This window comes from Mustela nigripes, chromosome 1, assembly GCF_022355385.1.
Source record: "Mustela nigripes isolate SB6536 chromosome 1, MUSNIG.SB6536, whole genome shotgun sequence".
In the NCBI taxonomy this organism is placed as follows: domain Eukaryota; kingdom Metazoa; phylum Chordata; class Mammalia; order Carnivora; family Mustelidae; genus Mustela; species Mustela nigripes.
Window position 1 is genome coordinate 132,932,855 of NC_081557.1, and position 24,437 is coordinate 132,957,291.

Below are 24,437 nucleotides of genomic sequence, written 5' to 3' on the forward strand. Positions count from 1 at the left end.
AAGGGAGGGGACTTTTTCTGTCCAGTTGTACATGGCTGTGCTTCAGGGTCTAAAGTGGGCCCTGACTCATGTTACGTCCTCAGCAGATACTTCCCCACTGAAGGAACTGCATTTCCACAACTGGGATTAGCATATTCCTGTCCTATGGTTTGTAAATTCATCTCCAGCTGTGAAAAGATGGAGAGGACCCTTAGAATATTTAACACAGTTTCTGCTACCTTGATTTAGAGTGTAGAGGTTTATGTATACCTAATTTATATCTGCTAGACCTGCGCTGTCCAAATAGGGTAGCAAGTAGTCACATGCGGCTATCGAGCACTTGAAATATGGCTGGTCCAAACTGGGATGAGCTATATGTCTAAAAAACACAACAGATTCTCAAGATTAGTTCAAAAAGAGTGTAAAAATGATCTCATTAACATGTTTATATTACTTGCATGTTGAAACAGTATTATTCATATATTGGGTTTAATAAAATATATTAAAATTAACTTCACTAATTTCCTTTTTCTTTTTAATAACTACCAATAAACTAAAGCTGTGTATTTGGCTTATATCTTAGTTCACACTGTATTGCTACTAGACAGCGCTGGTTCTAAAAGTTCCCTCACTACTTCTTACAAGAAAATTCTGAACAGAAATCCTAGTACAGAGCCTTAGAACCTGAGGCCTTGGTCTCTACAGGACCAGCCATGGGAGAATAGTGATGGGTTTGTTCACAATAGTGGCAAAAAGTCATCCTCCAAACTCTTAATCATTTTCTAATGCATTTACTGATTTCTCAGCAAGTGACATCAGAAATTTTCAAAGATGTGTTTCTCAAACCATTCCAGTCTTCTAAGACATTCACACAGGTAGGCCTGTTTGGGACACCCTCAGTGCTACTCGTCTTGATGGATGAAAGCACCCAAGCATCTCGGACAGCGTTCTTCAGGCAGTAAGAGGAGACTCCAGTCCCACAGAGAGCCTTATCCTGGTACCGTTCACATTCTAGGGCCATGGTTATGGGCCACAGGCAGCCTGGACCGCCGCAGTGAGCACAGATATTGACCGATCACAGTGAAAGGCAGAGACAGCGGGCTTTGGGGTGGAGAGGAATTTGAATTTTTTCTCTCATGAAATACAATGTAAGCCTTGGATCGTGTAACAGAGCAAAAGCGAAAATGATTGAACCTGTCAACAAAAGAGGGGAATGACCAAGTTACAGAGCCAAGGTTTTAGGTTTAAACAAGGCTGCAGATTTTTCCTCCATTTTATAAAAATGTTTAAATCAAAGTCTTAATGCCCAAGTACAAAAACAATAGGCTACTGTCTTAAAATGCACAGACAATGATCATATTTAGAGTAGGTCTGCTAGATGGGAGGGAGTCCAGATTGAAACTGGCCAGGCAGTGGGCAGGAAACAGCTCTCCATCATGTATTATGTTACTTCTGAAAGACTATAGTCACCTGCTCTTGCCTCCTTGTTAAAGTCCATTCTCCCAAGTTAACAGTCTTCTCAACCATGGTATTATCATTAAGTTTCTATCTTTTGACCCAAAAAACAGCATCTCATAGAAGACCTGCCAAGTTAAAGAGAGACTGCAACAGATACTGTCTTCATCCTCAAAGAAGATGAAATGTCAATCAAAGTATTATTTATGCTTGATCAAACTTTATAAAAACAAGATGCCTGGAAAAACAGCTTATGGTACAAGTGATGAGTATAGAACTTAAAAAAAAAAAAAGCCTTCTGGTTTGACTTACTAAGTTTGGCTAAATATAGTTAGCAGCCCTCATGCGTTGTAGCACATTTTCCCCTGGAATTCAGCTAATGTAAATAAAACAAACGGAGGGAACCTGGCCCCCCTCCATGAACATTACATCATTCTTCCTTATTAGGAAAACTTCTTCAAACCTGACATTTTGTTCGAAACAATCAGTGTTTAATTCTCAATGAGCAACTCTAGATGGAGAACAGCTCTAATCAGAAGGCTTTTATATGTGGGAGAAATGTGGGTGACATATAGGCTCATTTTAACATTGGTATTTTAATTCTCTAAACAGTAGCACCATTATAGAAAGCATTAAAGAGAAATATTTAATGTTCCCAGAAGAAGGTGCATTTAAGAAAGCACATTTAATGTTCCTCAAACTTTTGCTTTCCATATATTTTCTGATCTATGCATATGTTGTGGTGAACAAGAGAGAGACGTCAGAAATCTGAGATTCTGGAAAACCCCACAAGAGACGAGCATTGGCCAGGATGTGGAGGAAAGGGAATGCTGGTGCCCTCTTGGCAGGAATGTAAATTGGTGCAGCCGATGGTGCAATGGGAAACAGTATGGAGGTTCCTCAAAATATTAAAAATAGCACTACCACATGATCCAGCAATTCCACTTCTGGATATTTCCCCATACGAAATGAAACTGCTATCTCAAACAAATACCCTCATGTTCACTGCAGCATTACTTATAGTAGCCAAGACATGGAAACAACCTAAGTGCCCATCAGTGGAGGAATGGATAAAGAAGGGGTGATGTATATAGACGCTATATGATGAATATTAGCCCCCCAAAAGGGAAATGGTGTTATTTGTGACAATACAGATGGACCTTGAGGGCCTTATGCTAGGCAAAATGAGCCAGACAGAAAAGACAAAAACTATATGATCTCATTTACATGTGGAATCTAAAAAAACTGAACTCACAGAAAGAGTAGACCGGTGGTTGCTAAGGGTAGGAGGCGGGGCTGAGTCGAGGGGAAGCAAACTTTCAGTTAGGAGTAAGTTCTAGGGATATAATGTGCAGCATGGTGCCTTTGGTTAACAGTACTGTATTGTATATTTAAAAGTTGCTAAGAGAATAGATCTTAAAAGTTTTCATCACAAGAAGACGTAACCATGTGAGGTGATAGATGTTAACACACTGCAGTGATCATTTTGCAGTACAACGCATATCAACCACTATGCTGTCTACCTTAAATTAATACAATGCTATATGTCAATTGCATCTCAATAAAACTGGAAAAGAAATTGTATTTTAATATTACATAATAATAACCTGTTTGCAAAAACAAAGATCACGTCAAAGGATCTAGACATCTTGGTATGAAAGGTAAGATTTACTAAGGTACGTAAAATAAAAACTGATCAGAGCAAACTCTTCCTTAAACAGCTACCTTTCCATGAATATAAACAGGATAGCTTATCAGTTTGCTGATTCTACCTGATAGTTGACCTTTCTTCCATCTTGATGTGAAGGATTATTTTTATGAGAAATAAGAGAGAGTTGAAAAAAAAAGTTCAAAATCTAAAGTTCATAAGGGTACAATGGGGCTGACAAAGCGAATATCACAGTACAAAATGATCAATTTGTATATAAACCACCCAGAGATGCAACAGATCTTGAGGGTAACATGCTAACGTGAACCCGAAGCCTTCTTTTACAGGGTGCTCCGTTCAGCAGGCCGTAAATCACAAACTGCTCACTAATTTTTCATTTTCACCTTGGTTCACTAACAGAATCCCAATTCCTCACATATTCATGGCAATGCGAAGGGCTAGGACTAGCTTTCGGAGGAGGGCAGGCAGGAGAGAAGGCAGGCTGGCCTGGGACAGAGGGAGGATGGTTCGAACACTTCCAAGTGTGCACTCCTAAATCTAGCCCTATTATAGACTTTTCTCTTTGATTTTTTTCAATGGAAAGCAAAACAAGTACACCTGAATCTGTTGTGCTCCATAACATGTATATTGGACTGGGGATTGTCCTTCTTGTCTCTCAGCACTGGCAAACTGGAAAACTCATTCCATTTAGGAACTCAAAGAACTTTCCAGTCTAAATCTTCTGGGTGTTTTATCTACACACTTCTTGCTGATTTGGGAATTAATGGTAGTGGCTTACTGCTCAGGAGTGTAGACTCTGGAGTTATATCACCTGTATTTAAGTTAGTGGCTGAATGTCCCTAATCACTTAGCCTTTCTGAACCTGTTTCTTCTTCCTTCCATGGGGTTTATGAGAGCACTTACTGCCTAGCCTGTAAAGATGAAATGACTTATTATACACAAAATGTTTAGAGCAAAGAATGAGCAAACCTTCAGTAACTCTTAGTAATGACTATTCAGTATAACCTAATATGGACCCTTGACTTTCAGACAACAGGTCAATTGATAGTCTTGGGAGAAATGGAACTTGTAGTTATCCCACTAATGTTATATCATGTTAAGGTCACATAATCTAGAGAAAGACTAATTTGTAAATTTAACAAGAATCTGTGCATCAGTGGGTACTAGAGTTTTTGTGCTATCTTTCTCAAGCAGGCTTTCGAGTAAGCCGAACTCATTTTGACCCCATGGGTCAAAGAAGGAATAAGAATGCCTTAATATGGGTCTGGGTGGTGCAGTTGGTTAAGTGTCAGACTCCTGGTTTTGGCTCAGGTCATGATGATCTAGGGGTTGTGAGATCAAGCCCGATGGCCTTCTTGAGCCCCATGTTGGGCTCTGGGCTCAGTGCAGAGTCTCCTTAAGACTCCCTTTCTTTCTCTCTCCATGCCCTCTAATTAAAAAAAAAAAAAAAAAAAAAAAAAAAACCCTTAAAAAATTTTTTTAAAAGATTGCATTTAGTGATTTTTATTAAGGCATTCTCTTTTTCTGCCAAGGATTTATTTATTTTAGAGACACAGCTAGGGTGGGGGGAGGGTAGAGAGAGAGAGAGAGAGAGAGAAAATGTGTCTAGTAAGGAGATGGGTAGAGGGAGAGAGAGAATCTCAAGCAGATTCCCAGCTGAGTGTGGAGCCTGATGCAGGGCTCAATCCCAAGACCCTGGAATCAGTCATGACCTGAGCCGAAATCACGAGCTGGATGTTCGATGGACTGAGCCACACAGGTGCCCCCTATTCCAAATATATTGTAAAGCTGAATTTAGATCACTTCAGCAGTGTGTTCATTCTTCCTCACAGCCCCTTTTCGATAGACATCAGGGAATCTGGGAGCAGGGGAAGAGAGTAACATGAAGTAAAAAGGTAAACAACCAGGTCGTCATCTTCACCATGGATCCAGTCTGTGCTCAGTACACAGACAGACCCAACTGCAGCTCCACAAGTAAGTGGCCTGCCTCCCTCCTGACCTGGGGAGCTGTAACCCCAGTCCACTGTCATCGCAGGGACAGAGAAAGCACATCTGTTAAATATGAGCTTTAGTGGAAAAAATTCAGCTGGCATTCTCTTTCCCTCTCTGTCGTCTTGTTTTAATAGCACTCTTATGTAAGTTCTTTACTATATATAGTTGAGAATGGGGAGCTGTGATTTGACCTGTGTAGAGGCAGTCAGACTTGGGCCATTTCCTTCCCCCTTGTGCCAAAGGGCAGCTGGTCCTAAAGTCCATCTGGAGCAGCCGGGGCACAGAAACCCAGGATCCTGGAGACTCTGCTCTTGTCCCACTGCTGTCCCTTCTTGGAGCGTTGGCCTCCCCACCTATACAATTGGCACAAGGCCTATTTCTGACCTAACTCGCTGGGGTTGCCTGTGGAACCTCAGAGAACATCTGGGAAACATTTTTTTGGCTTAGTCAACAATGTGTATTTTTTTCCCCTGTATGTCCCTCCAATATTTATGCCAGAGCTAGAATTCTAACTTCTCAGTCTATGGGTCCTGGACCATTCTACCATCCCTACCAGGCTGTCTCAGCAAGACAACTGTTGGTTGATTTATTGTCTGTTTCTTCCACTAGGCTGCAATCTCTGTAAGGGCAGGATCCCCATCTATTACATTCCCCGGTGTATTTTCTAAAGTCTAGCACACAGTCCATGAACGAACCTATGAATCAATGAACAGGAAGAGGCAGTTGTAACTAATGCTTAGTGAATACTGAATAAACGCCAGACACTGGCCGCTTTATCTGTATGCTTCCTCTGTCTCTCATGTACATTTATTTTCTCTCCAGTACCTAAAAGATGTATGACCTGGGACCACTTTATCAACCTCTCTGTACCTCAGTTTTCTCATCTGTGTAATAGGATCATAACAGGACCTGTGTCATAAGGCTACTATAAATATTACATAAGACCAGCACTTGGCACAGAGTGTGCTCTGTCAGTTGTGATAATCTTCTCTTCCTCCTGAGTGAATGGCCCCATCTCTGAGCCAGTGTCACAAGTCAGAACCCCAGGAGTCATCCCTACCTGATTCTCACCTACCATGTCTAAACCACCACCAGGTCCCTGCCTTTCCCTCTCCTGACATCTCCCACACAGCATTCTCATCATGCAGCCCAGAGATTTTTTTCAAGTTGTGCATCTAGTCTCATGACTTTCTTACTTACTGGGCCCCCAGTCAGTAGCTCCATTTGTTCTTGGGATGAATTCTAAATTCTCTAGCTGGACCCACCGGGTCCGGTGGCCTGGCTCTAGCCTCTTCTCACTGCCCCCATTCTTGGAGTTTCAGCCCTACCCTAACAGGTGCCATTCCTCCCACCTTAATGCCTATCCCGTCCCCCACTCATCCTTCAGACATCAGTTCCAACATCACTTCCCAGGGAAACGCCCCTTCCTCAGGCCTCCAAAGTGGACCAAGTGCTTCGGCCTCCTGCCCTCAGAGGTCTGGGCACATTTTCTCCCTGCACGTCTGTGATCTAGTCTGTGATGGTTCCATCCGCCCAGACCCCTGGGGCCTCCCTCAGCTTCAGTAAAATGAGGCCCAGGAGGCAGCATGCTAACAGAAAGAAATGACAGCTGGGTCTAGAAAACACCTGGGATCTGGTGTGGCCTTCTCCCAGTGTGGTCCTTTCTGGACTTCATTCTGGTCATCTGTAAAATGACCTATAATAGACTTTTAAGGCCAAAATTTCTATTACAAAAAAAAAAAAAAAAATCTGTACATGGGAAAAGCTAGCAATGGTTCTCCATAAAAGCAAAACTACTCTGTCGTTCCCCAGATGCCATTATCTCAGCTCTCATTTTTCTACCATTAGTTAGCTGGCTGTGACGGTCCTCCCTCCACAAAACACTGTGGTCTTTTCTTTTTTTTCTCAAAAGACTGGAATGATGAAAACAGATTTTATTAATCCTAAAAAGTAAACTTGTGATTTTCTGCAGAGTGTAACACTGAGTGAACAGTTCATATTACCAAAAACAACTGAGGCAAAAGATAAGGCAACTCATTTCAAGCCTTACTTTGAGAACCGCTGTCAGTGCATCAAACATACATATTCCACATGCAATACAGAACATCCAGACTAGGCGGACTCGGAGAAAATAGTGCCCACTTAATTCACCTAAAAGTCCACAACACACAGTAAATCGAATTATTGGGGACCAAGGCAAAATTGAATGCCCCTGGGAAATAACACTAACCTCAAGCTTAAAGAGCAACTACAAACTCTGCATACCTACTATTAATTTTGGGGATGGCCCTTTAATTTTTCATTCTGCCTCCTTGCCCATGAGCTTTTGCCTCACGCTGGCACTAGGCTCAGTGCTGACCAACTAATAATGGACAAAATGCTTCCACTGAAGCTGCAGGAAGCCAGCAAGCACAGCTTGGCCTAATACAGTGGTCAGCTGCATTAAAGCAGTGTGACTCATATTGCTGGGCATAGTGTGTATTTCCTCACAACACAACATATTTAGCTTTAAATTTGTGCAGTACTGTCTGTCTGATGTAAGTGCCCTAGACAATCCCAGTCAGACAGAAGGGGGGGGGGTGATACATTTTTGGCCCCTGCATCTTACCAGCCTTGCCAGGGAGCTTTTGTGTACCTAACTCAGGGGAGTAGGTGATTTCCAAATTAACTCCCATGTCAGCAGGAGCTAGATTCTGGCCATAAAGCTGCTATCGGCTTTGCAAGATCTGGCTTACTGCACCCCCTTTCTCTGTTCTGAACAGCAACTTGCTGCCCCCATCTTCCAGGAGACCAGAGCATATTTCCGGGGGTTATGAAATGTGGCGGAAGGGCTCAATGCTGATTATTTTGCTAGACAAGGCTACCATTCAGGTTTCCATCACTGTCACCTATGTATTTATCCAATGGGCATAAAGGAGTCATGGTTGGCTTTTTCTTTCTTTTTCTTTTCTTTTCTTTTTTTTTTTTTTAACATCTAGCATTAATGGCTTTTGATTTTCGACATACCTTAACACTTATTGCCGTGCTAAGGTATAAGCCTTTCAATAGAAATGGGTTCTGGAGGAAAACGAAAAACTCAGAGATCTTTGAATTCAATTCACGAGACTGCAAAATTGTTCTGGTAACAGTTTTACCCTGCTACATCCTTCTGTTTTCCTTCTGTTTTGTTTTGTTTCAAGCAGGTTCCATGCCCAACGTGGGACCTGAACTCAGGACCCGAGATCAAGAGTCTCCTGCTCTACGGATAGAGCCAGCCAGGCGCCCCCACAGGCAGGCTACTTCTAATTTAGCGGAGTATGAGGGAAAGACTCACTCCGGAGATGGAGAAAAGGTCTCCCAAGGAGAGAAGAAATGCTGGCGTGACTGGCAATCCGGCTGGAAACCACAGAGCGAAATGGAAGAGGGTGTGACAGCGCAGACAAGGAAGGAATGAGACCACATGCAGCCGGAGGTGGCGCATGCGCCGCTGGCCTGGCCTCTGGCGGGCAGCCGGGCCTCTCAGGGCCCGGGCCACGCCCCCTCAGAAAGCACATGCGTCCTGCCAGCCCCCGGGGGGCCGGGGCAGAGATCATGCCTCCGGCATGCTAAGTTACAAGTGCTGATTTTGTACAACAAACACCTGGCTACTTTTGAGCTAGAGCCAGGACAGTGTATTACAAACGACAGAATTTGAAATTAAACAGTTAGAAGCCACCTAAGTGACAAAAGAGATGGTCTTTCCTCAGTGGGGGACTGGATTTCCTAGGCTTTTCCAATAGCTTTGGAATGTGAAGAACTGTCATCATTTAGAGGACTTTTATAAGGAGTTTAATACTGTAGGCCTAAATACACTACATTAAAAACAAACCATTTTATGATCTGGGGAACGTTTTCCTCTGTTGAATTTTTGGTGGCGGGGTGGGGCGGGCGCGAAGAGACAGGGTCCCTTCCCTCCAGGAGCCAGGTGACAGCAGGAAGGGCTCTCAGCCCGGAGGCCTCACAAGCTACCCTACACTCAGCTTCCAGAAAACACTTCCATGTCAGGAACTAGGCAAATTGTTTCCCAGCTCTGTGGTCAGTCATAACTTTGTCTGCTTGTCATCACATCCTCATTTCTTAGTATTCTTCAAGGATGATGGAGGACTAAGGAGGTTTATTGCTTTTTAAAAATTAAGCAAATAGGGATGCCTGGGTGGCTCAGTCGGTTAGGCATCTGCCTTCAGCTGAGGTCATGATCCAGGGTCCTGGGATCAAGTCTTGAGTCAGGCGCCCTGCTCAGCAGGAATCTGCTTCTCCCTCTCCCGCCACCCCTGCCCTTGTTCTCTCTCTCGCTCTCTAATAAATAAAATCTTCCAAAAAATTTTAATTAAACAAATACATTGAACAACTGGTCAGAAGTTTACTCGTATTTTATGATACCAAATTTTAGCAAATTAATTCATAAGTGTACCTAATAAAAGAGAATGAATATGCCCCGGATTTCTTTTTTAGTTGGGTGGGGTCAGGGGTGAGAAGAGGGAAGGGCACTGGGGGCTTGGTTCATACTACATGCTTCTTACTATGTGCAGCGTGATCAGTCAGCCCCATGTGCTCTAAACCTCACTACTACTGCCAGTTATTTAACCTCTCCATGCTTCGTATTCCCTTTTTCAAGAATGGGGATGATAATACTTACTCCTGAGATTTCTTATAAAGTGTAAGTGAGGGGTGGGTGCCTGGGTGGCTCTGTCCGTTAAGCATCTGACTTTTTTTTTTTTTTTTTAAGATTTTATTTATTTATTTGACAGAGAGAGAGAGATCACAAGTAGGCAGAGAGGCAGGCAAAGAGGGAGAGAGGAGGAAGCAGGCTCCCTGCTGAGCAGAGAGCCTGATGCGGGGCTCGATCCCAGGACCCTGAGATCATGACCTGAGCTGAAGGCAGAGGCTTTAACTCACTGAGCCACCCAGGCGCCCCTTAAGCATCTGACTCTTGATTTCAGCGCAGGTCATGATCTTGGGGTTGTGAGACCGAGCTCTGTATTGGGCTCCACCCTAGGCGTGGAGTTTGCTTGGGATTCTTTTTCTTCCTCTCCCTCTCCCCCTTCCCTTCAACCTTCCCAAACTCCCCACATGTTTGCACTCTTTCTAAAAAAATACAGAAAGAAAGAAAAGAAAAGAAAAGAGTAATGTAAAAGTGTAATGCCGAACCTGGCTTTCATAGAATTTTATGAAGTTTGGTTTGTACTGAAATCCCTTCTGAGGTCTCAGAATCTAGTAGAGAATTTAATTCAGACTTTTAAGAGCAGACATCAGGTTGTTGGGACGTCTGTCGATGAATTTGTCACTAAAGAAACTGTCACCTGCCAAAATACACGGTCTCTTCCTCTTTCCTTTTCCTTCCACAGCTACGTGTGCCCATGTGGCAGAGATCACCTTAACAATCTACACCTGTTCTCCGGCTGGAGTTTCTACAGTAAAGAAAATCTTGATATGGCTGCTTGAAAAGCAAACCACCACACATCCCAAACACTTAACATAACCTTGAGTCTTCAAAAGAAATGCTTGCACAGGGGGCATGTGGAGGTCTGGAACCCATTACAGCTCAGTTCTCTAGGGGCCGCTTATCTCCTTCTGTGACACTATCAGTTACCAAGGAAAGATAAAGACAAAAGTCAACTGCCATACCCAGTCCTAATGAGAATGTGTTCAGGAATATTGCAATAGGGGCTAGGCTGGCTTGGGGGCTGGGCCCAGAGAGTGCTGCAATAGACTAGGACTAATTCACATTCAGATATTTGTGGCTCTCACTCTGAGGACTGAATCAGATACTCTGCTTTAAGGAAAATGCTTCTTACACCCCGCAGGAAGAGTTGCAAAATAACCTATCTTCTCTCTACTGAGAGCAATTAGTACTCTCATGTTGCTTTTTTTTTTTTAACTTTTTTTAAAAAAAGATTATATTTATTTATTTGACAGAGAGATCACAAGCAGGCAGAGAGGCAAGCAGAGAGAGAGGGGGAAGCAGGCTCCCCACTGAGCAGAGAGCCAGATGCGGGGCTCAATCCGAGGACCCTGAGATCCGGACCTGAGCCAAAGGCAGAGGCTTAACCCCCTGAGCCACCCAGGCGCCCCTCTCGTGTTGCATTTTAAGGGAAACTTCACTTGTGTCTGCAGTGACCCCAGAAGTTAATCACACTACAGAACAGTGTGGAGAACAAATATCTTGAAATTATTTATTCCTTTCCTGAAATAAGAGCTGGATCCAAGAGGCTTTGTCATTGCTAAAGTTCAGAAATGAAACACAGTCATGGAGTTGAATCTTCTCATTACTTTGCTAAAGACTTGATTCAGGATGATGATTCTGTGCAAAACACATTTTGTGAACCTGAGTCTCTCCTATCTACTACTGAAGGCATAGAATAAAAGCATATTCCACACTAAAGGTTTGAATTCTACCAGTCCTTAGAGCTTGGAACTCAAATGAGCAGAATTCTAAATGTGACCTGGACTTTTTGCTTTCGGTATCTATCATCTCTTTCATTCACTGAGTATGCTTACATTTTCTTCATATTATTTTATCTTCTGTAGTGATATAAGAAGCCTTCTTTTGAGATGAGAGGGAAAGGGAGAGAGAGAGAAGTTGCAAGTGCGGTCCTTCTGTATGCATACTTGTTGGGTTGAAAGGCAGTGAATAATGGTTCTTGCTCAGTAGCCCTGGTTTCCAGTCACTGTCCACCAAGACAGTAAGTACAGTTCAATCTCTAAATTACACAAATTTAGTTTTATGTTATTAGTCTTGGAACCCATCAATGCTAAGAGGAGACAAAATGGCAGGCTTATGTTCACAAAAGTGACCATGAATTTCAAGCATGGAGCTTGATTTCACTTCAGTTTGCTTTCCCATCTCCAGGGCCTCTATTGCTTCTCCTTCAGCCACAATCTCAGGGCCCTCTCTCCATCACTTAGCCCCTCTGGGCTCAGTTTCCTCACTAGTCAAATTAGTAGATTAGGCTATATTTTTGCTCTAACATTTTGAGCAATTCTGTCATTGGGAAGTAAAAAAATAATCCCAAATAACACTGATTGGGAAATAGGACATCAAGGTACCAGAGTTAGTTCTATGGCTAATAAGCTGCCTCTAACTATTCTGGAGACTTCGTTTCTCCCTAATTATCTCCCCAGAAAGAATATATATTCACTGTGGGAAATTCAAGTATAAGAAAGTAAAAGTACTTAGATAATAAAATAAAAGTGAAAATTCTTCCCCATCATATAATCTTACTCCTTAGGGAAAACCACTGTTCATACAAAACTCTCTTTCCAGAACCTTTACTAAGCAAATGTAAATACATATCTAACACATATATGTTTATAGTCCGGATTTTTGTTTGTTTGCTCACAAAAATTGGATCACACACATGCATTTTCCCCCAGGTATCTTTTATCTTTCAACAACCTATCATGCATCTCCTTCCATGTCCACACACACAGTTTGACTTCATGCTTTTTAATGGCCTCACAGTACTCCGCAGTACAGATATGTCATTCTTTATTAATGACAGACATGTTCTCAAGTACTCAGTTAGTACAAATAGCGTAGCAATAAAGATCCTTGAACTTGCATATTTGTTTTGAGTTTTCTGTGGGAAAAACTTCTAGAAATTATCAGCTCAAAGGGCATGTGAATTTTACATTTTAATGATTACAGCCAAATTGCTCGTAAAAAGATCTTATGACTATACCTTGATCTGAAAAAGGAGGAAAGAATATGTGATCCTTTTCCAGTCTTTTCCCAATTGAACTTTCAACTCAATTCAATGAAGAAACTTTTAAAACCAGGATAGAAGATGGTGATGGTGCAGCCCTGAGATCCAGTCTGCTTTTAGCTAGGCCGCTAATTTCAAGCTTTTTCTTCATTAGCAAGTATTAAAACTTTGTTTTGCTTTGGACTTAGTTGCCAAACTGACAGTTTTTCCCCCTGGTAATATTGCTAGCCATAAATGAAGGTCCTGCTGTAGATAAGAAATGGATGTCCTGGCATTTGATATATCACCACTTTCAAATCATACTTATTTAAGGGACAACATACTCCTTTATAGGACTGGTTCTCAAACTTTGGTAGGCATCAGAATTATCTAGAAAGCTTGAAATCCCAGATTACTGGGCTCTACCCTCTGAGTTCCTAATTCAGCAGGTCTGGGATGGGGCCAAAGAATTCACATTTCTAACAGTTTCTCAGGCAATGCTGATACTATCAGTGTGTAGACAACTCTTCCAGATTCACTTCTTTTCAGAACGCTCTTTGGTTATAGGACATAAACTTGCAATGAGAGGACCATACCTTACTCTGGGTAGACTGTGATTTACAGGGGTTTGAATCACAATCAGTCACCTCAATCACTACAATAAATCTTCTATCTTGGAACGCTGAGAAAATAAACAAAAAATTAAAACAAAAATCTTCTTTCTGTTCCACCTGACTACCATGACCTACAGTCTCTTTAACACGGCAAATTCAAGGACCAAGCTGCAAATTCCACACAGATTGCTCCCCAGAGTCACCTCTTCTGCCCCAGACCTACTCCCCTCACAGAACTGGTACTTAAAATTAATATAAGACAACCACAAAATAATCGCATCTCCTTCTCCCTCTTACAAAGGAAACTCTTTGTTGACCAGATGTTACTGGTAAGGACACTGAGGCCTTATGTGTTATTTAAGGCCTTCAGTTTAAGATAATCACCAGGTGATTGCTGCCACCTACATCACACACATCAAACACACAAATTTAGCTCTCGAGTGACCTGAGTTTTAAAGGTAAACATGAGAAAACCAATGGCACGTGAACTTGAACTTTCACTTTGACTGGATATGGTGGCTCTACAGAGCACTTCCAGTGGAGATTCTGTTCTAGAACTTACATCTAAGAATGAAAACAGTCAAGTGTGTAGAGGTGGAGAATGAAACAAATGTACAAGCGAAGATTTACATATTCCTGACAGGAGAGTGAATGTGAATTTTGTTGGAGAGGGGAAGGAGAGAAATTATAGGCACTACTGTTTACAGAAGAGATATAGCTAAATTTGTCAGAATGCAGTGTCAAACTAGAGGCTTTTTCACCAGTCAGTTGTGACAGACCTGGTTCATGGAGTGTTTGAAGAGTGAAGTCATAGCATTAATAGTTGAATTCGTATTAGAGAGGATAAGTTAGCAATCAACTGGCCAAAGGGCCCTTTGGGCAGGGAAAGAAGAAAGGTGAGCATGAACCATGATCCTGGAACAACTAGGTGCTATCTCAAACTACAGGAAGAGGAAGACTTACTCATTCAGACAACATTAATTTGGACTTTGTGATACCTCTGCGAGTTTTTCGCTGACACCCCTTACAGGGCTTGTTAAATAAATCAGGGGTATAAAGACTGGCAGAAGGGCTGTTTAGGGCAGGCTCCTCTCAAGTCCTTCGGAAGAACATGTCACGTTACCATTTCAAACCATGCCTCCACTTCCAACATTTATTGAACCCTTTATATGAAAAAAACTTTATTTTTTTAAGAAAATTTATGATTTTGGAGTCCCTTAAACTCATAACTGCCTGTCTTATGGGTAAGCAAAATCAGATAACGTTTTCGAAAAAGAACAAAGAGGTTAGGAACAAGTGATAAACAGGTTCTAAAATTCCTTTATAAAGTATCTAGGAAGACTTCTCCAGTTTATAGACACACAAGATCTATTCCAACCAATCTGTGAACGTACTCCTTCATAAAGAAAGCGATTGCCACATTTTCCATAACACTTCAGTGTATCAAGCACAGCCCAGCCAAGCCTTCCTCAGCTCTGTCCCTGCGGGATCCTCTTCTGATACACAAGCACCCACCACCCTCCAGACACACCACCTTCTCTCCACCTCTGAGCCTTTGGACGTGAACCAAGCTCCTTTTCCACGCCACTTCAACCTCTATCACACTTGACTGCAGTCAAGTCTCAGCTGTCTCCAGAATCTTCTCCCCGGTACCCTCCCTGGGCAGAACGTAGACCCCTTCCCCCAGGGCTCTGCATCTACTGATGCACTTCAGCTGCAGGCCTCAACAATCCACCCTGTTGCTGGGCTTGTCTCTCCCCTTATCTAAAAGGGGGCCTGGCCAACATGCCCCTGCTCACTCTGGGAACTACCGAGCACAAGACACACCGAGTCGGTGTTTGCTGAGTGAAGGAGTAACACTGGATTTGTTTGCTAGCTTTTTAAAGCATATGGAAAGATTTTCAGCATGTCCTACTCCAACAGTAACTTTCTAGTGTTTGGAATGCATCCTGTGTTCATTAGGAGGTTGGCAGGGAGGATTTGCTGTAGGAGCTTTTAATTCAATTTTCTGTTGCACAACTTTTTTCACTTCATATATTCTAACAAATCTTGGATAAAATTAGACTCCTATGGGTTAAAGGATACCACAGCAATCCCAGGGTCTTGCCTACTAGGGGCATGTGGTTTTGAGTGGAGACTAGGACAGAGACAGAGAAGCCCAGAGTGAGTGAGCTCTGTGCTACCTGACCACTCTGAGACACGCTTCACCTTCTCAAGGCTTGCTTTTTCCTTCTCTAAAACAGATAGATTCTATATGTGAAAACAGATATCTATATCTATATTATATAGATATATATAATTAACATATAGTCTATATAATCGCTCTATACATTTCATATATATATATATATAGGAAATTTTAAAGAATATAAATGATTTCACAGGATTGCTTTAAGATTATAGAGTGTATATAAAAACACTTGGAAAACAGTATCATTAAATATTTATTGAATAAATGAATAAAGCTATTCATTTGGATTTGGGCAGAAGAGAAAGATCAATCGAAAGCAATCTTTCTTTCCTTCTGGGCACATTCGATCACGACTGTTAATTTTTAGAGGTGATCTACTCATTGTTTCCTGGAGCACTGTGGCCTGAAACAAAACAAAGAACAAAGCTTTTTGTCAAAGCTTTTTGGTTCACACAGCCAGATACATTACTTTCCTCTTGGACGGTAATTCACAGTAAACGCACACTAGAAAAGCCTCAGTTTTAATGGGCAGAGGAAGCACACCTACACTGTCCCTCTCTAGTCTGCTAAAATACAAGCATTCCTGATGCCTTCTTCACTTTCACGGAAGCGCTTGGCAGAGGTGCTATGAAGTGGTAATTATTCTTGAGGCAATATGAGCGGTACCCAGGATTTGGCAAGGTGTGGTAAATTGGGCAAGGAAGTTCAATTTCCGTGACATTGTTTCCAGCCCAGGAAGTGTCTCAGGCGGCTTGGTATGGGTAAGCTGCTGCCAGTTTTTCGGGCATGGGCTTGCTTCTCTTGGATGACATCATTTGACTGAATTCCTTACTCTGCTTGCCCCATAGAAGCCTCTGCATTCACTTGGTCTCCATTTTTCTCCAAGACCTCATACGTTCTCCAGGATGGCTGTCTCCAAAGCCTAATATGGAAGACCTCTAATTCATGTGATGCACCTACTTGACTATTAAAATAGCAAAAGCATTTACTAATGTACACTTCAAAACCATTCTACAACGGGAAGACCTTATGATTACAGCATGATTATCACCTAGAATAATGGGCCAGGACCGCTGCCTTAGGTCAGCATAACTCACACAGTACAGAAGTACTACATTAAGTTTGTTTATCCCGAGGTCTAAGAACTGAGATCGCTGAAAAATCAAATGCTTTTTGATTTTCTTTAAAAATGCTCTTTTTAAACTATGTAAACTCTTCCTTAACTTGAGCTAAACAGAAGTGAAAGTGACCAGGTGGAACCTGTGATTTTTCCAAGCTAAACTTTCTGATACCCTACCTCAGGGGTCGAACTCATTAATTCTCCTCTCTTTCCCAAATTAGAGTATATCCAAAGGATATTATGTCCTGAAATATAAATTAGCATAGAAAATTCCAAAATGTTTGCAAAGAAGTCTTTTATTTATGCTACATGGCCCACTCATGGGCAACCTACTGCCTTTAGAATTCCTTTCTGGCAAAAGTGAGGTCACATGATGTTACAGATTTCCCCTGTCTTTGAATACTAGGATATATACACAGCCACACATTTGCTTCAACACCTCTATCATTATGTTTTGGGTAATTGGCACTTGTGATTTTTGTGAAGCTCTGACATCTAATACAGTTTTACTGATCACGCTCAGGCTTATGATTTGAACTAGAATGTGGCATTTACTGACATCTGAGGTACACCTTTCTCCTTCTCCACGACTTGGGAATTGTTATCGCCTAAAGCCATCAACTTCTTAAGTATTTTAACCAAACACTCTATGAGATCATGAACAGAAAAACAAAGAGGAAAGAGGCAGAGTTGGATGGGAATGCCTTTAGTTTCTCTCCTCACCCCACATGTTGATGGTAAAGCTGAGAAGGATACTGAAGCTCGTCTCATCTAGTCTCTAGATGACCAGAGGCAACAGGGGAAAGACAGCTGGCTGTGAAGAGCCTGAGTGAGAACTACCAGCACATCAGAAGACAGACCTGGGCTGACAGCCATTTCCTCAGCTAGTTCAGAAAATAAAAGAAGGCGGCATGAAAGCAATAGGCCTGCAACTCACGGACAAATTTCTAAATCTCACTATGCCATTAATATAAGACGCAGATCTCTGGCTGTCAAGGAGAACATCAGGTGTATGTGACCCTTGCCAGAATAGAACCCACAGCTTCAGTCAGATCCTGTGGTTTCATAATACTTTAACCTTTAATCCGATAGCTGAGAGCTAGAATGCCATATTTTTCTTTTTTTTTTTTTTTTAAAGATTTTATTTATATATTTGACAGAGAGACACAGTGGGAGAGAGAAAGAACATAAGCAGGGGGAGTGGAAGAGGGAGAAGCAGGCTTCCTCCTGAGCAGGCAGCCCAATTCGGGGCTTGATCCCAAGACCCTAGGATCATGACCTAAGTTGAAGGTAGCCGCTTAACGACTGAGTCACCCAGGTGCTCCAAGAATGCCGTATTTTTCTGATTCATAATTTTAGTTGAATGCTTCTGGCCAAAAAAAAGTGATTTTTTTCCTTAAATGAAAGTTTCAGAAGGGATATGGTATTTGAAGCCAGACCTAAAGCAGGGACGAAAGGACGGGCTGATTAGCTCAAAGTCAGAAGAGAATCCATAAAAGCCATTACACAAAAGAGAGAATTATACTCAAGTTTCAGAGCAGAGCCAACTATCTCAGCAAAATTTATTTCAAGATATTCAGTCTTCATCATAATTCTTTGCTAATTATTCTAAATAACTAATGTCTGGTGTTGCTCTGTGAATGCTAATTATTACGGTACCTTAAAACACAGTAAACCAATCACTGTTGTGCTAGACTGTGAAATCATTATCAATATAATTCTAAAATATGACCTAATTGTAGATGTGAGTAGAGCATTACAGCAAAATGAAACAACTGGAGCCACAGTAACACTGAGCAAATATTTCAAAGTCCAAACTGATCAAATTTGCATTTGGCTTAGTATGTAGACAAAATCAAAGTGATAAGCTAGAGAGCATAAACATGAGGTAGGTCGAGCTATAAGCAGAGGTGTGGAGGTCACAGAGCCTGCCTGGGACACAGAGAGCTACAGAGAAGGGACAGACACCTGGTGGCCCAGGTGCCCAGTACATGCTGACTGCCAGTTGATGCTGAGCTGTCTACTCAACACCACCATGACTTTTTCTCCTCAGCTGCTGGCCAGGGCAGGTGGCCAGAAAGTGTCACTGGGAGGTTCCCTCGGTGACCAACCAGATTCCTCTACTGGGATTCCTTGCCCAAGTAAACTGGGCTTCAGCATTTTTTTTTTTTTTTTAAGATTTTATTTATTTATCAGAGAGAGGGAGGAAGTGCGAGCGAGCACAGGCAGACAGAGTGGCAGGCAGAGGCAGAGGGAGAAGCAGGCTCCCTGCCGAGCAAGGAGCCCGATGTGGGACTCGATCCCAGGACGCTGGGATCATGACCTGAGCCGAAGGCAGCTGCTTAACCAACTGAGCCACCCAGGCGTCCCGGGCTTCAGCATTTTAAACATTTCGCATTTCCCCTTAAAAACTGTCCTCCTGAACTTACAATCGGTGTTCTTAATTTGACTTTGCCAGATCTGCCATCTGTACTTAAGCTTTTGGAAAACTCTGCAGTTGCCCATAGCACACATTTTCTAGTGGTAATATCACCCGCCTCTCGGGGTGCTTGGTGTGCTGACAAAAAAAATAGAGCGGGGGGGGGGGGGGCGGCAGATGCAAGTCCTGCTACAGTTGCAAATTCGGAAAGTCAACCAATGATACCATTTCTAATCTGTCGAGTGGAAGCAAGGACACCTGCTCTACCTAGTTTTGCTACTGGGATAGAGCAAAAGTCCTGGTATTTTTAAATGAATGAGAACTTGGACTTTAAGAGATGGCAATGGATTTCAGAAGTCTCAACCCATCACAAGCATATCAACCTTGATATGCTTGTGATGAGCCTGGATTTAGGCTTTTCTAAATCTCTCAATATAAAAGAATTCCAAGGAACTTCTGCAAGCGCACGTGCCAGATTTTAGCGTTCATTTGTCCCCTGCAGCAAGGAAGTCAACTTGAGAATAGGTCTGTCAGCTTCGCCCATCTGGTGGCTTCACGGAGCATCTACCACCTTACCAAAGAGTTCTGGAAAAGGAGAAGAGGCACTGACATTAAGGAGTATGATTCTGTGTGTTTGCAAACTGACAACCCCTGTTGGTTGTCCACGAAGAAGAGTCAAGGAATGCCTAGATTTGGACAATGGTCGAATTATCCCCAGATCATTTCTCTGCCTTTCAAAGAGATCTGCCAAGTTCTTATGGGCCACTATCTCTTGCAAATAAAAGCTTCCCCTTGGAGAGGTGAGGTTCATCTCCTTATATACCATCCCTGGGGAGCCACAGTCACTTGGCTGGTTGGATCTGTGGTTGCTGATGTGGACACTATGCGCTCCAACATACTGTGACACAGAACAATGAAGTCATAGGTAAGATAAGTATGGAGCACATGTGGGTTCACTTTATTAATAAATGCCTAAAATAGATTAAAAAAATCTACATATCACCTTCCATATAAATGCATCCATTTATAGTTATGAAGGCTAATAGGAAATGAGACTTTACCAAGAAAAACTACAACTTTTTCCAACTCCAGTGTTGAATTAGTTCATTTGTGGTTTTACCAGGAGAAGCTTTATTTCAATATTCTGTTACTGGGCAGATTGTGTAGACTACAGCTTCGTCAAACAGTGGGATCTTTATTCCACCTTCAAATAATAAGAGTCCAATTTTCTCACTTTCCACTCTCTTTTGGAGCAGTCATCTTCTTCCAAGGCTTTAATTAATCACTGTGCCCACTGCGATCTCCCAGAATGTCACATGTGGGTATCTCATTGCCTCCTGGACAACTCCACGTCGTGATATGTTCAAAACCAAACTTGCCCTTCCTTCAGAGCTGTCCCCCCTCTTGTCCCTTCCTCTCTAAATGGCAGTCCTATCCACCCACCTGGCAGGAACCTGGGAGTAATCCTGGGTGTATGCCACTCCCTTACCTTTCACCTGCCATCAATACCAAGTATAGTCCATTCTGTCTTCTAACCATGTCCGGATCCAATTACTTCAATCGCTTGCTTTACCACCAACTTAGCTTAGACCACCAATATCTAGTTCCTGTGTTATCCTAACCATTTCAGTTGGTTTTCCTTTCCAGTCACTTTCCCAGCTGACTACCTGTAGAGTGCCCTAGCTGTGTGCTAACCATTCACCAGTGATAAAGCAGAACTGTCCTCAAGAAAGGCAGAATCTGGTAGGAAGGAGGTTTGATTTAGGCAGCCATTGGAGAGTTAACATAAAAAAAGAAAGAAAAAAAAGCATACCCTTAAGAGTTCTTTCAGAGTCTAAAACTCTGTCTTAATGTTAGAGAGATGAGATTAACTCAGTGAAATAATTAGGAATGAACCAGTGTACAAGTGCTGTTTCAGGAATTGTGAGTGTTCGAGCACTTCAGAGTGAAGTGAAATTAACCTGATGATTAGGAGAGGAAATTTTAAAGGAAATTTCTGGACACGTGCATAGGAGGTTTATTATAACAGCCACTCAACAACACTAACCAATCATCTACTAAGTGTAGGGCACTGGTCCGTGAGAGTGAAACATAAAGAAAAGACAGTCCTTCTCCTTATGATTGCGGAATTCTGAGGTCCAGCACACTGGGGATAGAATTCGACCTTGGGCAGATGCTGTGTGTCCATTTCTCCAGCCAAATTCAGGCTCCTCCTCTCCTGCGTTTCCGTTTCACACCTTCCTCCATGCTCACAATTCCTCTAAAAGCTCCCTCGTCTGGCCCTCTGCCGATGACTGCCCTTATTTCACCGAGAGAACAGAAACACACGGTAAAGGGCGACCACAAGCTCCCACTGCCACTTCCGTTCACTCTTGCTGTCCAGACCTGCAGATTCTGCCTCCTCCCCAGCGTGGCTGCGGTGCCCTCTCTGCATGCTCTGCTGGGGCCAAGGGCTCTGCCTGTGCACCAGATCCCACTGGCCTTTAGATACACAAGGTCAAGGCCTCCCTCTATTGTTCCTGGATGGCTCCCCAGTCACTTGCTGGGGTATTTACAGTGACTGAGAAAGATGGCACATACTCAAACATTTGCTGTTGCAAAATAAAATGGTCTGCTGTGAGAAACGGTAGCATAAGTACTCCTGGACTCGTTTTGTCGACTCTGAGCCACTCTTCTGCTTTATTGGTCTGTCCGAACTGCAACTCCCACCCAGCATTCCTTGTCTTCCTCCCTTGCTTTATTTCCCCCCATAACACATAACTCCACTGGAAGCCCTGGCTGTTCAATTTATTTTGTTTATGGTTTGTCTCCTAACCCCTGGAAGATAAGCTTCACAATGGCAGGGATTTTTGCATATTTGCCCATCGCTTTATTCCCAGAGTCTAGCCAGTACCCAGGGCACTTGCTCGATGGTATCTGTATTAACAAGGTTCCAGCCCTGTCTTTTTGATCTGTGTGACTACAGGCAAATGAACCTCTTGAAGTCTTCCTTTCATCATTTCTAATGGGGTGGTGCTGACAGTACTTAGTATGTGGGATTGTGGTGGGGATTAAGTGACAATGTGTGTTAAACACTTAAGGGGTGTCTGGGTGGCTCAGTCGGTTAAATGTCTGCATCTGGCTCAGGTCATGATCCCAAAGTCCTGGGACCAAGCCCCTGTGGAGTCTGCTTGCCCTTCTCCCACTGCCTCTCCCCCTGCTTTTGCTTGCATGCATGTGCTCTCTCACTCTCAAATAAATGTCTTTAAAAAATATATATCATTTTAACACACTATCTGTATGAAGTACCCAACACATGGCATTTATTATATGATTACTTAGAATAATAATAATTATAAATTAGCATTCAAGTTTACCCTAAGTTTATCTAGTCTCCAACAGGTACTTATTTGGGAATTTAGTAAACTGGTATCAAGAAGAAAAATAAAAGGTCTCTAAATATGCTTTCCTCCTATTATTAAAGATTCCATTCAAAACACTGTCCTGACTTTAATGATCATAAACATCCAAGCAGGCAGTGCTAATGTCTACATTTAGGTTCTGTGGTAAAAATTATGTTTAGTAAGGAATATCAAGCAACAGGTAGTTTGCACTGACTGGCCACTGAGAACAGATCTCAGTTCTGCCCTATTACCAGTTCTGTCCTTTTTGCTTTTTTCTCTTCTCACTCTGCTGTTACAAAGCCAGCTACTCCTGGGATTCCCTCTTCCCACAGCTCTGTAGTTCCAGTGTGGGGTCTCTGACGGCATAAGGGGAGTAGAAAAGGAAATGTACCTCTCTGTACCTTTATTTTCCCTTCAGGGTTTAAATGGAAAAAAGAGAATGTGCGGTCCTTGTAGCCATTGTTGCTGGGATTAAAAACCTTAAAAAAAAAAAATCAAGTTGGAGCTTTGAGTGCATTTTCCCACAAAAATCATGTTATATATAGTGGCTGGGTTCTATGGTACTATTAATAAAGCAGAATATTTCAGCTATGATTTCTGGGCTGTCCTGGGAACCTAACCACAAAGTGGGGCCTAATTTCAATGAAAATGTTCAGCGTTCCCAGCAACCAATTTACACACCCACAGTCAGAATCCAAGCCATCTGAAAGGCGAAGGAGGCTCATTCTCAGTAAGGCTGACACTTTCACAAAGATGCCACAAATGTCATGAGAAGGTGAAGCAAGCCAAAGAGGACAGTGGTTGAGCGGTACTTCATTTGTTTGGATGTCTTCCTGATCCCAGTTCTAGAATACCAGGAAAAGTGTTGGGTCGAGCTCAGAGGATTTTGCGAGAACGCCTGGATAGTGATAGCTACTTAACCAAAGTTAGTTCTCTCCCCTCCCATTGGTGAAACTTCGTGTCTTGTTCTTTTTCTTTGGTTTTATGTCTCTTCCTATGAATCTATTTTTAACACTTACATAGGGAAAAAAATGCAACATTTTGCCAACAGAAACCAGAAAATGGTTATTTGCTCATTTCTTCTGGCTGACACACCTTGTCTGCAAATGGCTTCTCCCTCAGGAGGAAATCTTTTCCATCAAATAAGCCTTTACACCGTCCAAAAGTCCATGCCAAACTGCAAAAATCACCATCTTCGCTTACCATAGTGGTGAAGGTTTGGCAGTTGGGCCAACACACATTCAGTGGGAGACTGAGGACAGACGTTAACTAACCAGCCCATATTTTTCGTTTGTTTCCTTGTAGTCGTTATCCCAAATATACACGTGAGAGAGGCTCACCTCTCTGGCTTACGTAACATATCTTAGTTAACCCTAACACAGTTGACCAGGAAGACAGCTAAGACTTATTGCTCAGGAAGACGACTGTGCCTTCGGTAGTCAATAAGATTGGGCAGAGGCTGTTGAGGCCTCTTGTTTCAGAATGATTCTCCCTCCCTGACACTTCAGGCCCTCCTTACTTCCATCTTCTCTCCATGCCTTTCCTGCGATAATGGGCTACTGCTCTCTAGTCATCAAATCTTCAATGAAACCTTTCTCGTCTACCACCTCCAATTCTTTATCCTTGACAAAATCTAAAACAAAACTTTCCTGTGGGGGGAAAAAAAAAAAAAAACCTCTTGGTGGGCACCTGGGTGGCTCAGTGGGTTAAAGCCTCTGCCTTCGGCTCAGGTCATGATCCCAGGGTCCTGGGATCGAGTCCCGAATCAGGCTCTCTGCTCAGCAGGGAGCCTGCTTCCTACTCTCCCTCGCCTGCTTCTCTGCCTACTTGTGATCTCTGCCTGTCAAAAAAATAAAGAGAATCTTTAAAAAAAAAAATACAAAAAAACCCCACAACTCTTGAATTAGTGCAA

The 24,437-nt window shown here is 42.5% G+C and overlaps 2 protein-coding genes across 3 annotated transcripts in view; one reads left to right on the top strand and one right to left on the bottom strand.

Moving 5' to 3' along the window:
* The window catches only part of CBR4 (carbonyl reductase 4), a 136,728-nt gene extending 127,358 nt beyond the window's left edge, over nt 1-9,370 (top strand). The window contains exon 5 of one of the 2 annotated variants that reach the window (XM_059374199.1): nt 8,278-8,998. In XM_059374199.1, the coding sequence (XP_059230182.1) occupies nt 8,278-8,528 (251 nt within the window). In that variant the 3' untranslated portion in view covers nt 8,529-8,998. Of the gene's footprint in view, nt 1-8,277 lie in introns of both variants that reach the window. The other variant, XM_059374202.1, reaches the window with a different exon arrangement.
* Nucleotides 1-24,437, bottom strand: part of PALLD (palladin, cytoskeletal associated protein) — a 388,884-nt gene that overhangs the window by 58,163 nt on the left and 306,284 nt on the right. The window lies entirely within an intron of this gene.